Here is a 15,501-nt window from a genome sequence, read left to right on the forward strand (position 1 = left end):
TATAATTTTCACTCCATGCATCTGAAGAAGTGGGTTTTTTGCCCACGAAAGCTTATGCCCAAATAAATCTGTTAGTCTTTAAGGTGCCACCGGACTCCTCGTTGTTTTTGTGGATACAGACTAACTCAGCTACCCCTCTGATACTTAAAAACATCGAATCATCAGAACTACTGATATAGAAAAATGTAGCTCTTATTATCTGTGATGTTACTTGACAAATTCCACATACATAATATGTGTTCACACAAACCAACTGCAGAATGACTAACTTTTATTCAAAGCCCGAGCTGTAGGACACAAGTCTCAGACCTTCTCTGGCTTTGCTGTAGTAGGATATGAGACATTTGTACCCTTCAGGATTGTAGCTAATTGCTTACAGAGCAATTTAGGGTTCCAACAGAGGGACTGCTTTCTCCGGTGTCAAACGTTAAGTTGCGCGAGGTAAAGCAACTCAACTTCTATATTATCCTGTAAGAAAGACTGCTTAGTGGCAGGGGCCTCTCTTTGGCCTGTACTGATGGGTCCACATAGGGTAAAAGCTAAGGCCTCAAGCTTGCAAACTTTTACACGTGTATTTAATTTAAGTATCCCGTCCTCTCCCCAGCCAGCTCCCCTCCCCTTCGCTCCGTTCCCGCCCCATCCGCCCCCTCTCCAGCCAGCCCACAGGGCCGTGGCCCCGGACTCTCACCCTCCCAGCTGGGACGGAAGCCGGTAAGACTCAGCCGGCTGGGAATCGATCACTCGGCGCTCGCCTCCGCCTCTGCCGGGAGCGCCGAGTGCTCGATAGAGCAGCTGTGTCGCTGCTGGGCCCCTCCGCGCAGCCCCGGCCATTTCCCAGCCGGCCCGGAGCGGTGAGCGGGGCCGGGCAGGAGCGCGTCCCCCGAGCGGAGGGGCCCTCGGGGAGGGGGGCTGTCGGGGGCAGGGTTTGGGGGGCGTGGGGGCCCTTGGAGAGGGGTTCTGGGGGGGCTATAGGGGCAGGGTTGGGGGGGCCCCCGGAGAGGGGCTTTGGGGCCCCCCAGATAGGTGTGGCTGCAGAGCTGTTCTCCCTCTCTGCTGTTGCCTGGCGGCCCTGCGGGCGTTCACACTGCGCAGGAGCTGGTGTTAGGGTCTGCTGTGTGAAGCGGCTCCTTCCTCTGCTCCCAGGCTCTGTATTTCACATGGGGGTGGTGGGGTTAACCGGGGGCGTTTCTGCAAGAGAAGCATGGGGGAAAGCAGTTTCCTTGCACTGGGGGATCTCCACAAACATCTAGCTTCCTCCAGCCTGCGTCCATTGCACTTGTTTCTCCCCCGATAACCCCTGGCCCGGCCCATGGTATTCGCTGCTCCCCTGATAGCCAGCCTGTGCCTGTTGTGGCCCCTGCTTCTGTCCCAGCCAGCTAAGTGACACCCCCAACACTCCTAGCCTGTGACCATTGTACTCACTGGTCCCCGACAGCTGGCTGGGTGACTTCACCGAGAATCCCTAGCTTGTGCCTGTTGTGCGCCGGGGTCTGGAATGTTGTTCTTTACCTGTATTAGCAATCCCATCCTTCTGGTTGTGGATCACTAAATGGGGAGATATCTTGCGCTGTTTCCATATGACAGGCTGTGTTAAGGAGAGCAGACAATGCTCACTTTGCTGGGCCGTTTGCTAAATTTCCAGCATTTGTTGTATTGTCACAGCCTCTTGCTGTCTGTGCAGTTTTCCCCATGTCCTCTCTCCAGGGTGGAGGGTCCCAGGGATTTTAACTCTTAATCTCCACTAACTCCCTGGGTAGGGGAATGTGTTGGGGTTCAAACCAGCAAAGCCACACTCCGTCCACTTAGGGTGGAGCTGGGTGGCTCAGGGAACTACTGATAGTTGGATCCAGAACCTTTGACCTCTTGGTTATTGGGCCAAAGCCAATCTAGGTCAGTCATGCAAACTGTCATTATCTTTCGGTGATCGGTATGAAATGGGGAGTTTGGTCTCTGTGTACTTCTTAGCTGACTGAAATGTACACAGCACAGCTCTCCACCACAGTCAGCATCTGTGTTACACTCCGGAGAGATGCTGAGGGCGGGCAATCTGTCAGGTCAGGGTTGAAGCACATTGGTGGAGTAATGTTAGTGAATTTTGCACACTGCTGCTGCCTACATGTGAAGGATCTGTCCTGTGGATAAAAGGGGTTTAGCACTTCAGGGCTGCCAGCTGGGCACCTTATTGGCACTAACATTAGAATGGGGGACAAGGTGGAAAAGAGAGAGCAGACTGTACTCGGTCAAAAACCTTTGTCTCTCTTAGGGTTTTATTGCTCTTTTCTTTCCTGTTTTAGTTCCTCTTGTATTTTTTATAAAATTAGTTTCTGTTGTTTTTGTACCAAAGGACTTTCTGAAGCCATCCAGCTATGTGCCGGGTACTGTACAAAGATGTAGAAAAACACAGTTCCTGCCCCATAAAGTTTAAAGGCTAAAGCCCTGATCATACAGACACTCACATGTGGCACTCAGAGTCACATGCTCAAAGATAAGCGTGTACCTTTAAGTGTTTCCAGGAACAAGGCCTAAGAAATTAGATTAAACTAAATAATCTGTTACGTTAAGAAGTGTCTTTGGGTCCACGAAAGCATAACATTGCTGCTGTAGTTCATTGATTTTTCATTCTCTTGCCTATGGCATTTGTAGGTGGATTCTGTTTAACTTGTCGGTGTTTTCCTGAGCACTGGAGAAGGGGAGAGAGTGACTAACTCTTTGCATGATCTGATAGAAAATTGTATTCAGCACAGTTAGATCTCAGAGATGTTTGTTTCCCTCTCCCTTCTAGGTAGTGTGTTTTTCCGCCACCTCCTTGTACAGGAAGATCAAGACCATTTTTGTGAATAGAAAACATGCCTCCAAAATTCAAGCGCCACCTAAATGATGATGATGTCACTGGCTCGGTGAAAAGCGAAAGGGTGAGTGCCTGACAGCCAGTAGCCTTGTGTGCATTTATTGATGTTTTGTACCCAGCTCCCCTTGTTTTGCCTTAATTAAGAGGGATGTATATTTACTAACTCTGCACTCCCTGGCCATCTTGGAGTGAGCTTAACCACACAGCTTCATCGCTGATGACTTCAATGCCATTGAAACAGTGGAGGGCATGTTTAAAGTGGACTGCAAATGGATGAAATCCACCAGTGCTGAGTAGCCTAACCAACAGCCTAAGGGGGGCAGTCAGTGTGTTAGGTGAAAAGGCACCTTTTCAAAAAGTGTGGTGGAGAGGACCCATTTAATTCTTCTGTCTAGCTCCACTCAATGCTGATTCCATAGAATGCATTACTCGGTGACTTCACAGCTATTGAATAACTCCATTGGAATGTGGAGCCAGCTTGGGACAGAGTGCTGTGTGTGTGTGCTAATTAATTTCCTTTTTGTAAATGATGTGTGTGTCAGTGTTTGTATTGAGGAGACACAACAAAGATTTAAATGCCAGAAAAGGGATTTATTTGATTTTCTTCCCCACCCTCAAAGGTTGCTTCATGTTCCATTAGGGGTCTCTTGTAACTGTGGTGTAACCCAGTGATATATTATGGAGTGCCACAGCTTCATGGACCTGGCTGGTGGGATATAAAAGGAATTAATGAAGTGACATTATTTTTAGATATGCTGAATAACTCCTCTTAGCCTGGCAGGTGGCGAACATTCAGTACGCTTGGTGAGGTAACTCGATTTATTTTTATTTTCAGGTCACTTGGTTTAGACTGCTTATTTTGGAGGAAATATTAGATATAAATAATATGTAACAAAGATTGTAGGTTTCAGAGTAGCAACCGTGTTAGTCTGTATTCGCAAAAAGAAAAGGAGGACTTGTGGCACCTTAGAGACTAACCAATTTATCTGAGCATAAGCTTTCGTGAGCTACAGCTCACTTCGTCGGATGAAATGAGCTGTAGCTCACGAAAGCTTATGCTCAAATAAATTGGTTAGTCTTTAAGGTGCCACAAGTACTCCTTTTCTTTTTAAAGATTGTAGGGTGGTTCTTACTTTTAAACAGATTAGCTGCATCTGTTAACTACATAGTGCTATAAGTGTGAGTGGCTCTTTATAGATGGGGAGTGGGAAAAAGAGCTTGATATCAGAATGTCCCAGTCATCGATTATTTGATTGTGCAGAGTGCTGCTGCAATTAAAGAGTTACAGTATTTGTACCCCTCACCATGAAGTGTAGCATTAGACTAGTTCAAGGCAGGGTGTTCAGCAGTGCTTTTTATTACATTTCTCTTTGTTTGCAGCGGAATTGCTATACTATAGGATTCTCAACTTGCATATTTTCTTGTGTAATTTATTTGTAAATTGCATGCAGATTTCTTTTATTCTGGGCACTTGCACTGTAAATGAGCATTAAGGTAACTGAGATAACTAGGCTGGGAATTAATGACTTGTGCCATGGGAAGGGCAAGTTGCAGCTTTCTTATCTGCTGCATCCTAATCGCATAGGTCCTTAAGATAAGAGACTCTGGTATAGCTTTGTTTTTAAATGAGTCTTGTAATTTGTGCATTCTCTGTTCAGTTAAACTAGTCTGTAAAAAGTGAGACATTAGGGTTTTTTTTTGCAGACTCAGTAATAATAATGTACAGTTGTCTCTCTCCTTTACTGGACCTAAACAGAATAGAAACAAAATAAGGTGCTTTACAAGTTCTTCTTTTTGTTGTTTGTTTTTTGATTGCTGTTGGGTTTTGTTTTGTTTTTTAAAAGACTTGCTAGCTAGTAAGTCTGCTCCTGTGAAAATTGATATTTGTAGGGGTGTTAATATCGCCTTTCACAGCAAACTTACTCAGCCTTGGCAAGCCAGGGGACAAATTAAGCTCTGAATAGAGAGGTGGGTAGGGAGGCAGTGGGGGCCAAGGGCAATGGAGGGCTAGTGATTGATATATCGCAGTGGAATTTACTTTTTGTATCAAAGGCCCATCTATGCTGAGCTTGGAAATATATGTGCTGAACTGGTTTAAATCGTTATTACATACAAAGTGGATTTGAACGTGATTTGTCTAGCCAGAGTGCAGGGTGTCAAACAGTATTTAAACCGAGCCTGGAAGCCAGGCTGTAGCCTCAAATACTGATTATTTTAGTTCATAATTCCTCCTAGTGAGATGATTGACAACTTGGCTGCATGGGGAAGTGCTTTTGCACCACAAAAGTCCATACTTAGGCTAGAACACGATTTCTAGACTCTGTTTAAACTGGTTCAGCAAATGCAGTTTAAGCTGTAGTTTAGATGGGAATATGGGAATTTAAAACCAAACACAAGGGGAACAGCATCTCTTAGCATCATGAGGGTGGGGTGAGATCTGTGAGTCCAGTGCGGAACAGAGAACCCCAAAGGATTTTTTCCTTCTCAACTATTTTTTTTAACCCTAAAAAAGGATATAGACTTGAAGATTTGGAGCATCTGTTATGGATATAAAGCATGCCAACAGCCCCTAAAAGGAGAACCAAGCCAATGTCTTATTTTTAAAGCAACCTTACAAGATTGTCATGGAAATTCTCAGCGCAGATGCCCACTCTACTTGGCTCTCCTTACTATGATGATGATAAAATCTAATGATGTTTTAGCTGTCAAATAAACTTTTGGTGCAGTAGGATTTTTCAAGACTGACTTAGAAGGTCAGTCTGAGGATTATCCACTGATTTGTAATGGAGGCCAAAATGCATTACTAAAGAGTGTTGCGGTAACTGTGCAACATGTAACATAAGAGAGTGTGAAAATAACCCCAGTACCAGAAATGTACTCCCCTCACCAAGACCCTGTTGCTGAACAAGAGGAAAATCCAGCTGTCAAATTCAGCTCCACTCTGTGTATCTTCGTTGCAGTTACAGTATGGGATACTATAGGAACTAGTTGCTCAGTGCAGAGCATTCTAGTCATAAAATCCATTAATAACCGTAACCCCAATGTAAAAATTGAAAAGGTTCATCCTCTCTGTTAACAGTCAAATCCTTTCTGCTGGCAGGGTGGGGGAGCAGATCCATTAACTTTAATCCTCATTCCCATTCTTTATATCATCAGGTGACAGTTTATTTAAAAACCACAGCATCTTCCGAGATGGAAATGCATATGGTCTTCCATGTGGGTAGGACAAAACAAAGTAATTACATGAGGTATAAGGTTTTGAAAGATTTTAGTAGTTAGTGTGGTTTGAATTTAATGTTTTACAGATGGGCCCTTTGGGAACGGATTGGGATTTAATCTGTATATGGAAGTGCTTTAAGGACTGGAGTACCTAGGAGTTTTACTTAGTCTTATTTTAAAGTGAATTTGGACCATACGTTACATAGAGAAACCGGAATTGATAGAAATCCTTTGTAACTGACTTCATTTTCACCATTAAAACTGGCCACAAGAGAGCTCAGCCAATGGCTTAGTAGCAGTTCTCTGTAGTGCCATGCATTCACTGAACTGGCAAATGTCTCTTGTTTACTGGTAATGGTGCAGAGACTTCCAGTTCAGCCTCTGGGAGGTGGGGTTGTGGCTGAAAAGAATACCCCCTCTGGTCATTTAACAAGAAGCATTGATGTGTTCCACAGTCATGTACAACCGGTGGTGAGAAGGATGGTGGGTATGAGAGAGGGAAACTCTGGTTTCTAACTGATTGAAGCTAACCTTTTTTCTGTGTTTGCAGAGAAACCTTTTAGAAGAAGATTCTGATGAGGAGGAGGACTTTTTCTTGTGAGTAGCTATATGGGTATTGTGTGGGTGTTGTACAAAGTGGGGGGATGTGCTATACCATGGGCCAAATCGCTGTTCAAACCAGAACTGGGGAAATTGAAAATATAAGGCAGCTCCGTCTTACTAACAGGTAGAGCTGATTGGAATGAAACATTGCCATCTGTTTCTGATTCCTGTGGAATGATTGATTCAGCAGCTGTGAGATCAGGGGGAGCACTAGCAATGAATATAAATTAAGATTAAGGAAATAAAATTGGGGCAACCCACCAGTTAGGGGTGGAAGAGACCCTCTGGTTGGGATCTGGTTTGCTGATGGAGGATCATTTCCTGTTGCACGTGCTTTGACCTAATTTGAAATGTCACCCCTTTCTGAACCCTGTGAAAGACCTAACCATTTGAGTCAGACAGGCTTTCCTGTGTGTATTGGATTCATTATCACTGTGTCTGTTCTGTGCTGGCAGGAGAGGACCTGCAGGACCAAGGTTTGGACCCAGGAATGACAAGATCAGGCAGTAAGTTCCTTAGAGTTTGGATCCATAGTCCAGATACCATTTTATTTATGTATTTTTAAATTGTGCTGCTTTGTTACCAGTTGGGTGACCAGATGTCCTGATATTATTGGGACTGTCCTAATATTAGGGGCTTTGTCTTATATACGCAACTATCCTCCCCTCCCGCCCGCCCCTCCCTCTCCCGAAAAAAAAAAAAAAGGTGTCTGGATTTTTCACACTTGCTATCTGGTCACCCCTAGTTACCAACATGTTTCTGCTCAGTCTTACAATGGAAATGTAACTCCTACTTAATCTTTTCTCACCAGTATGCCCATCTGCCTTCAAGCAGAGGAAATTCAATTCCCAAGTTATCAAAGAGCTAATTGCGTTCTAGCATGGGTGCATAGATTGGTTTGTAGCACTATAGCCTGATGCGCTATTGAAAACTGTTGTTCCATTTGATGAGTAACCATTTAACATTCATAACAAAACTTCCTTACAGAATAGTAAAGACAGTGTTTTAAATTTGAGCCACTATTGTGCCTCCACTGCTCTTGCCTTTCCCATCCATTCTTGTCCCATCTTTTGCCTTATTATCCCTTTCCTGTCCGCCCCTTGGTGTTCCAAGTAGATCCTTGTGCTCAGGAGTACAGTGCTACCCAGATTTCTCATGTACCTGGCAGTCCTTTGGACTTCAGTGTATCATACAGGGAGCAGATCCTTGTGACCTTTGGAGACCGGGAAAGATTTACTAGGATCAAAACAGCTGAACAAACAGGAAACAATTAAAATTTGGATTCTAACCATCCATTATACAGAACAAAAGGGAAGAAACTAACAAAACTAGATCCCTTCTCTGAGAGTAATCTCCTGGCAATGGTTTCAGTGCTTCTGTTTACTGCAAGTCCCAGTTTATTCGATTCTATAATGGTAGCATTTGTTGCAAGTGACTGAGGGGAAAGGTTGGCTGCAGCTGGAGAATGTGTGTCATAAATGGACCATCAGTTTGTTGAAATATATTTGTGTTTCCTGAACATTTCATTCTTGAGAGCTAGAACAGAAATTTCAGAGGGGAAATCTAGATGGCAATCAGCTTTGTGTAAACCAGATTAGATCATCTAGTTTGTGGCTTCAGAATCTATATTCTTCTTTGGTTTTATGTGAGGTAAAAGCCAGTGCATCTCTGAGATTAGTCTATATTGATCCCATGTGGTTAAAAGCAGTTCTGGTCAGACCCGAGTCATACACCTGCAGAGCACAGAAATTTTTACGGGATATGGTTCAGATTAGGAGCGATAGATAGATAGATAGATACTGGGAAGTTGGCTCTCCTTATAAGCTGTTCTTGCAGACTATTGGAAAAGGTGACATGATGTTCCATAGTGCTAATTACTTTGGGCTAGTCAATTAGAACTGAATAAGTAGGTAGAGTCACCTAATTGCCAGTCTTCAGTTACCATCATCTGGGCAAACAAGTGTGTATAGTCATGGTAGAAGCAGATTATAGTCACTGTAACAAGCTAATGTCACTAAATATAACAACTGAGATCTTACCTTCCCTGTCAGTGCTGTCTCTGATTATTAAATTAAAAGAACATCATCTGTTGTGCTCTTTCGTGAAAGTCCTAGTGTCTGGAAAGTGGCAAGTGTTAGTAAAAGGAGTGCTTCTGTGACAAAGGGAAGTAGCACCAAATCATCAATAGCCTCTAGAGGCAAGGGAACCAGGAATTGTCCTCTTCCTGGTATCTTTAACCGCTGGTCAGGAATGGGTGTTGAGCCAGACGGCAGCCAGGGGGTATCAAGTCTGTTCTCCCTGGCAGGAGTCTCCTTTGGGACATTCAGTGGGAGATGGAGGATAAAGACAGAGGTTGTGATGGGAAGAAAAATGAAACTGGGAAGAGTCTGTAGTGTTTGATGCACAAACAATACAGACTGGAAATAAGGTATACATTTTTAACTGAGAGTATTCAGAGTAGCAGCTTATGCTTAAATAAATTTGTTAGTCTCTAAGGTGTCTCTAAGGTGCCACAGGTACTCCTTTCCTTTTAAAGGAGAGTAATTAACCACTGGGACAGTTTACCAAGGGTGGTGGTGGATTCTCCATCACTGGCAATTCAGAAAAACTTCCAAATTTGATTTTAAAAAGATCTGCGCTGGGAATTATTTTGGGGCAGTTCTCTGGCCTGTGTTATACAGGAGGTCAGATTAGATGATCACAATGGTCCCTGCTGGTCTTGGAATCTATGATCTTGGAACAGTCACTGCTCCACCAGAACGGTTTAGATGCATACTCTACCTGCTGGCCAGAGGAAGGTGCAAGCTCAAAATGGTGCAGATTTCCCCTTAGTTGTGTTTTTGGAGGGGCGGGAGGTGGGTGTTCAATTGTTACTGAAAGGCTGCAAGGGAAAGATGATTTTGGGCACACAGGAGAGCCTGTTTGAGGTAAAAGGGGCAGAATGAAAGAAGATGATAGAAGGATGCAAGGGGAATAGGTAAGAAGGAGTAATGGGGGAGTCGGAGCAGAGATGGAAGAAAGTTGTGGAGGGCCTTGAATGCGAGAGGTAGGGGGAATTGGTGAGGGCTCTCACAGGGGGGAAGGAGACGGTGTGAGTTGTCAGAATGGAGACTCGAGCAGTAGCCTGTAAGGTAGAGCAGAGAGGCAGGGAGGTCCTATTCGTTGAGGTGAGGGGCATCAAAGGCATAAATATGTTGTCGGGTGTAGGCGAAAGGAGAGATTTAGGGCATCTGCTCACCCATGTGCAGCATGGGCGCGTTTGAGGTCATGCTTTACAATAAGAAGTGGCTGGTGGAGTCGCTTCTTCCCAGCCCAGTTTCCGGGTTCCTGAGCGGGAGTTCGTACCCTTTACACTGGGAAACAGCCCAGTTGGGCCTCTTAGATGCTCTCTGATATCTGCCTGCGTTTGTGGGGTGGACCGAAGGAATTTCCTCCCACAGGGCTGTGGTTTGTTTCTCCTTATGTAACTGTTCGCTCCTTTGTATTCAGCACATTCCTAGTAGTTCTGGAAGAAACCTCCATGGAAATCATTGGCTTCTCACTACTGTTCAGTGAGTTGGTGAATCTGACTGATGCTAGTAGGCGGGTGTCCACTTTGCATTTGCCTCTAACTGGTGGTTTTGGCAGAAAGGTGAAGGTGGAATGGGCTATATAGCCTAAGCTATACCCTTGCCCCTAGTGCTCAGAATTAAAGGTGACTGGCACGGAATTGTTTTTAAATTGAGTTTGTGCCCTTTTGCTGATATTTATGATGTACTTGTGAAGGAGGCCTGGAAGGTATTTTAAACCTCCAAAATATCAAGAATGTCTAGTGCAGTCTTCCCTAGTTTTGCTTGGAGAACTTTTGGGAGGTCTTGGAGTGACTACTGTGAGCTCTTAATGCCTGAGCTGAAGGAGCAAGGGTGTTGAATCTTTAACACAGACTTCTTTTATGCGGAATGTTAACGAGTCATTGGCATTAAACTTTTGAGCGATCAGACTAAAAATCCCTTCCCCTCTCCATTGCTTAGCTCTCACTCTAGAAAGTCTTAGAGTCTAGACAAGAATTTATGTTCCTGCTTTAACTTGAGTTAATTGTTCACCAATTTAACTCGAGTTAACAACACGATTATGAAGACTAGGCTAGACACTGCACAACCATTTGTTCCAAGAAATAAATGTGGTTTACGCTAGGACCTTGGCCCTCACTTTGTCGTCATTGTGCTAACTCTCCAATCATAAGAATGTATTCTAGCTAGAGAAGGGATGAATGTCTAATGTAACCAGGGCTTGAGTCATGCCGAAATGTTGCAGAACGCGGTTACAGCATTTATTTGGGTGTTTTAGTGCTTCCGGTACTATCACTTAGAAGCAAGAGTGCTGGAACGCACTTTTGGTACTTCTTTTTTTCTAAGTCTGTCACTGAATGTAGCCAACAAGCAGAATTGAACAGCCCCCAAACTTTTCATGTTGCCTTTCTATTATCAATAGAAGCTAAAAAGGGCATAATCCTAATGCTGTGTTCCCTTCTGCAAGTCACCTTTTCGGGTGCACTGATGAATGGGTGGGGAAGCATGTATCACTGCCCATGTACCATACCTGTTCTGCAGAAATGGCACTGGAATCCAGGGCTCTGAGAGTGGCAATTCTCACCAGTATTAAACATTTAAAGGGGGGTTATTAATATTTACTTAGAATTTTATTTACTGGAATAATCCAAGGCTAAGCACATGAGATACTCGAGCTGGGTGGGATTTTAAAAAGCACTTGAGGGATTTAGGAGCAGAAGTCCCATTTAAGGCAATGAGATGTGAGCCTAAATCCCTTAGAAAACCTCTCCCAATGTGCTACATTTATCTCCACTGACTATAAATATTGTATCACACTTGAGGCTATTTCACCTTTCACAGTACCTCATTACAATTCACTCACACAAGTTGACGTTAAGCAGATTTCTTAGCTATGCTAATGAGCTGGGCCCAGTGGATTCTGCAGCTCTGGAGATTGCTGCCAAATTGTGCTTCAGAATCAAGGCTTTCATTGAGATGATGATTGATTCTAGCCTCGTTTTTAAGCTGACCTTAAAAGTTTGAATTGAACAGAAACCAGTGCAGCATTTGTCTTTCTGAATATGCAAAGTCTGAAACAATTGCTCCTACAGTGCATCTGCACTAGGAACATTAGCACTCATATTACAGCCACAGCAGAGCTCTACCAGTGTTTGACTACTACTGTAAAGAGGACTCAGTCATTTATCAATGGATCATGAAAAAATTGCTCCAGGGAGGTTTTTATGACTCAGTGGTAAAATCACCTGAATCCTTTCTGTCTGCAGTGTTGTAGTCATGTTGCTCCCAGGGTATTAGAGAGACAAGGTTAGGGAGGTAATAGCTTTTATTGGACCAACTTCTGTTGGTGAGAGAGACATGCTTTCCAGCTGCACAGAGCTCTTGACCTGAAGAAGAGCTGGAAAGCTTGTCTCTCTCACCAACAGAAGTTGGTCCGGTAAAAGCTATTACCTCTTCCACCTTGACTCTTTGATTCCTTTCTGTTGTTGCTACCAACTGTGCAAAAGCACCATTGCTGTAATATGGGTGCTAACCTTTCTAGCACGAATACAGTGCTTTCCATCAGTAGAGCTCAAAAACATTTTACAAGAGGTATTATCACCACTTTGCAGATGGGGAAACTGAGGCACAGAGGTGAAGTGACATGCCCGTGGTCACCCAGAAGAGCAGTGGCAGAGCCAAAAATAGAATCCAGGTCTCCCAAGTCTCAGTCCAGTGGTCTTTCTGTTAGCCTACACTGATCATTTTTGCAGAAGCATGCAGCAACTGTGTTTCTCCTGCACCCCAAAATGGGCCATACATCCCCCCACCCCCTAGTGCTCTAAGGTTCCGACTGCCCCTTTCTTAGCTCTAGAAACCCTCCAGTCATATTCCTTCCGCCCCCAACGACTTCTGCAGTGTAGTTTTGCATTGTCAATATGAAAACGTGAGCCATATTGGAAATGTTGGAGGCTGTGTGAAATAACGTAATGTCAAAATGCATAAAAGACGTCTGCTTTGCTGATTGTATTAAGTCAGTTTCATATTCATTTCCCTACCTTCCAAGTGGCTGTATCAGAGGTCTAATGTGCCACAGAGTACATGGGACCTTAGTGATAACATCCAAGTGTACAACACATCACTGAGAGTGGGAGGGGACGTGCAGCCAATGCTGCCTGCTAGAAAACTGACTATTCCCAAAAACAGGCATGGAGAGGACGCCTAGGTCACATCGGTAGCATGGGGTCTTCGTCACTCGTCTCTGCCACTTGAAGAATGTGGCACCTTCTTTAAGCCTGGCAGTATGAATTGCACCTAATATTAGTCAGTTCACAGCCCAGTGGATCTAAAAGGGAAAGGTAGGTTCCTTTCCTTCAGAACTTGGTAGACCATTAAAGCAGACACTAAATCAAATTAAGCTGAGTGATCTCATTGCTGGTGTTCTGGTTTGTGTGATGTTCTGTCCTTACTAAAATCAGCATCTTTGTAGTCATTAGTCTAAAGTGGGGCCATGGGAGACGTGTATGCTTTTGTTTTACTCATTTTCCTGGCAAGGATGAATTCAATTTTTTCCACTTGGAAACCTGGCAGGATACAGACCCAGGAGCAAAATAATTGAAAAGCCAGTAGTTCTCTCCCTGTAAATACATTTCTTACTTGGCAGGGGAGTGGACTCTGATAAAATGAAAAATGTTTTGTTTTCACTATTGCTTGAATTTCCAACGTGAAGCAAATAGAACTAGTTGAAAATAGTAAATTTGCTCCAAAACTGCACTGTGAGTAGACACCTTTGTGATCTTTAACTCTCATACTAGAGAGGCCTCTTTGGCTGGCAGCGAGAAAGGTTGGTTAAGGGACTGAAGTGGGGTTCAAGTTCTGGGTTTAATTCCTTGGTCAGTCCCAGACTCTCTGTGTGACCTTGAGTTAGTCACTAGGGTAGGTGTACCCTGCAAATGAATGTAGGCATAATTGGGCTAGCTTTAATCTAGCTAGTACAGGTAATAATAGTAATGAAGATGTGGTGGCTTGGGCTTTAGCACAGCTGAGGAACCAGAGAAGGTAATCATGGTCCCTGGCGGGTGTGTCATCTGGTTCCCAGCCGGTGCCACCATGTTGTCTTCAGTGGTTCCCTGTGCTCGCTAGATTAAAGCTAGCATGGGTATGCCTCCCTGGGCTACAATCACCCCTTCGCTTGTGGCATAGACAGCCCCTTAATCTGTGTTTCCATTTCCTGTCTGTAAAATGGGGATAAATAATCCTTCCTTTCTACTGCACTTTGTCTTGTCTATATAGATTGTTTTTGGGGCAGGGGCTGTCTCTCTGACCATGCATGTGTACCGTGCTTAGCACAGTGGAGGCTTGATGACGATTGGAGCCTTGAGACGTAACCATAACACAAATAAATAACGGTCTGGAGCACCCAATGCATAGCTTTTAGCTGTAATCAGAGGACACTGGGATGTTGAGATATGAAGTGTCCAACTTTTAGTCGTCTGGAGCTGCATAGCCATTTAATACAGACCTTTTTCAGAGGTCGTTGTGTATGACAGATGCTTTGAGTCTTGTACGTAGCATGGATTTACTTGAACACCTTCCCTCACGTTGAATCCTCTCCTTTCTGACTCCTAATGTAACATTGCTTGCATCCCTTATACATTCCTACTGGTGGTTTGAACCAAGAGAATTTGGTTACAGACCTGTCATTGGGAGGACTTTTCATTACTTTAAAGCCAATGAATAATTTTAAGAACATCCACATACTGCAAAGCAAAGTAAATGTGTCTCAAATGTAGGCCCTGAGTCTGCTAGCTCTCCACATGTGAAACCATGAGAGTTTGGTAAACAGAGGGCTAGCAGGATTGGCTCCTTCATTTTTAATTTTCCAGTGATTGTTTTTCTTCTCTCGTCACCCATCTTATGCTTGGAAGCAGTAATTGCTTGTGAGTCACCCAAGTTTGTCCAGGGCTTATAGTGACACCAGAAGTCCTACTGCCTACACTTTGTGATAACATGACTCCTTTCTGTTTAGGTGCTGGTCGTGAATCACTGTTTTAATTATATGGGTATTTGGGTGTGTGCATCCAGTGCAGAACGAGTGCATCTGCTAGCCCCTGGGTAAGCTCAGCGTGTCATGATAAAGGAAGAAATAAATTAATTCACTAGAAGTGACTCTGATTTGTTTAGTAGATCCGGTATTTGAAGATAGTCTGTTTGGAATAGCTTGCACCACTTCTACTATCATGTTTCGTTTAGGAATGTGAAGTTAAAAAAAAAAAAAAAAGTCTGTTAAGATTGCCTTTGTCATGAGTCATATATTGTTTTCTTTATTTAAGAGGCAGCTGATGAAACACTGGGTGAGTATCCAGGCCTGTTTCATCAATATGGGGAATGGTAGACAGACAATAGATTTAGCAGCTCTTCCTGCCCTTCTGTAGTGGAAGATTTCAAGCAACTGTGGGGAGTCAGACTTCTACCTGTAGCAAAACAATTCATGCTGAATTTATGATATGCTGCAGAAAAGGGCTAGTTTCTTTTTTGTGCTACGGTAGAATAATGCTTTGTGCCCTGTTTTCATCCATATAAAAATACCGCCTCTCCAGCTCAACGTTAAGCCAGCAGTTTGCTTCAGAGGGTTCTGCTGTTGACGGGAACTACAAAAGTGCAGCTGCAGTGGTTTACGAAGCCTGGCATGAGATGCCAAGACAGATGCGTAGCCCTCACTATTTAATTAGTGACCGCCCATGGCTATACCCCTGTGTTTCCAGGTTTTTATTAATAGTGGTTTGAAAAGCCAAGTGCTGCTGT

The 15,501-nt window shown here is 43.9% G+C and overlaps 1 protein-coding gene across 6 annotated transcripts in view; it reads left to right on the forward strand.

Annotated features, from left to right (window-relative positions):
- Positions 1-565: 565 nt before the first annotated feature.
- LOC102936658 (vesicle-associated membrane protein 4) overlaps positions 566-15,501 on the forward strand; it is a 74,404-nt gene continuing 59,468 nt past the window's right edge. For 2 of the 6 annotated variants that reach the window (XM_037906255.2, XM_037906257.2), the window contains exons 1-4: positions 685-851; positions 2,783-2,912; positions 6,618-6,664; positions 7,126-7,176. In XM_037906255.2, the coding sequence (XP_037762183.1) occupies positions 2,847-2,912; positions 6,618-6,664; positions 7,126-7,176 (164 nt within the window). In that variant the 5' untranslated portion in view covers positions 685-851; positions 2,783-2,846. Of the gene's footprint in view, positions 859-2,782; positions 2,913-6,617; positions 6,665-7,125; positions 7,177-15,501 lie in introns of all 6 variants that reach the window. The other 4 variants (XM_037906258.2, XM_043552981.1, XM_043552983.1 and 1 more) reach the window with 4 other exon arrangements.

This window comes from Chelonia mydas, chromosome 8, assembly GCF_015237465.2.
Source record: "Chelonia mydas isolate rCheMyd1 chromosome 8, rCheMyd1.pri.v2, whole genome shotgun sequence".
Lineage (NCBI taxonomy): Eukaryota > Metazoa > Chordata > Testudines > Cheloniidae > Chelonia > Chelonia mydas.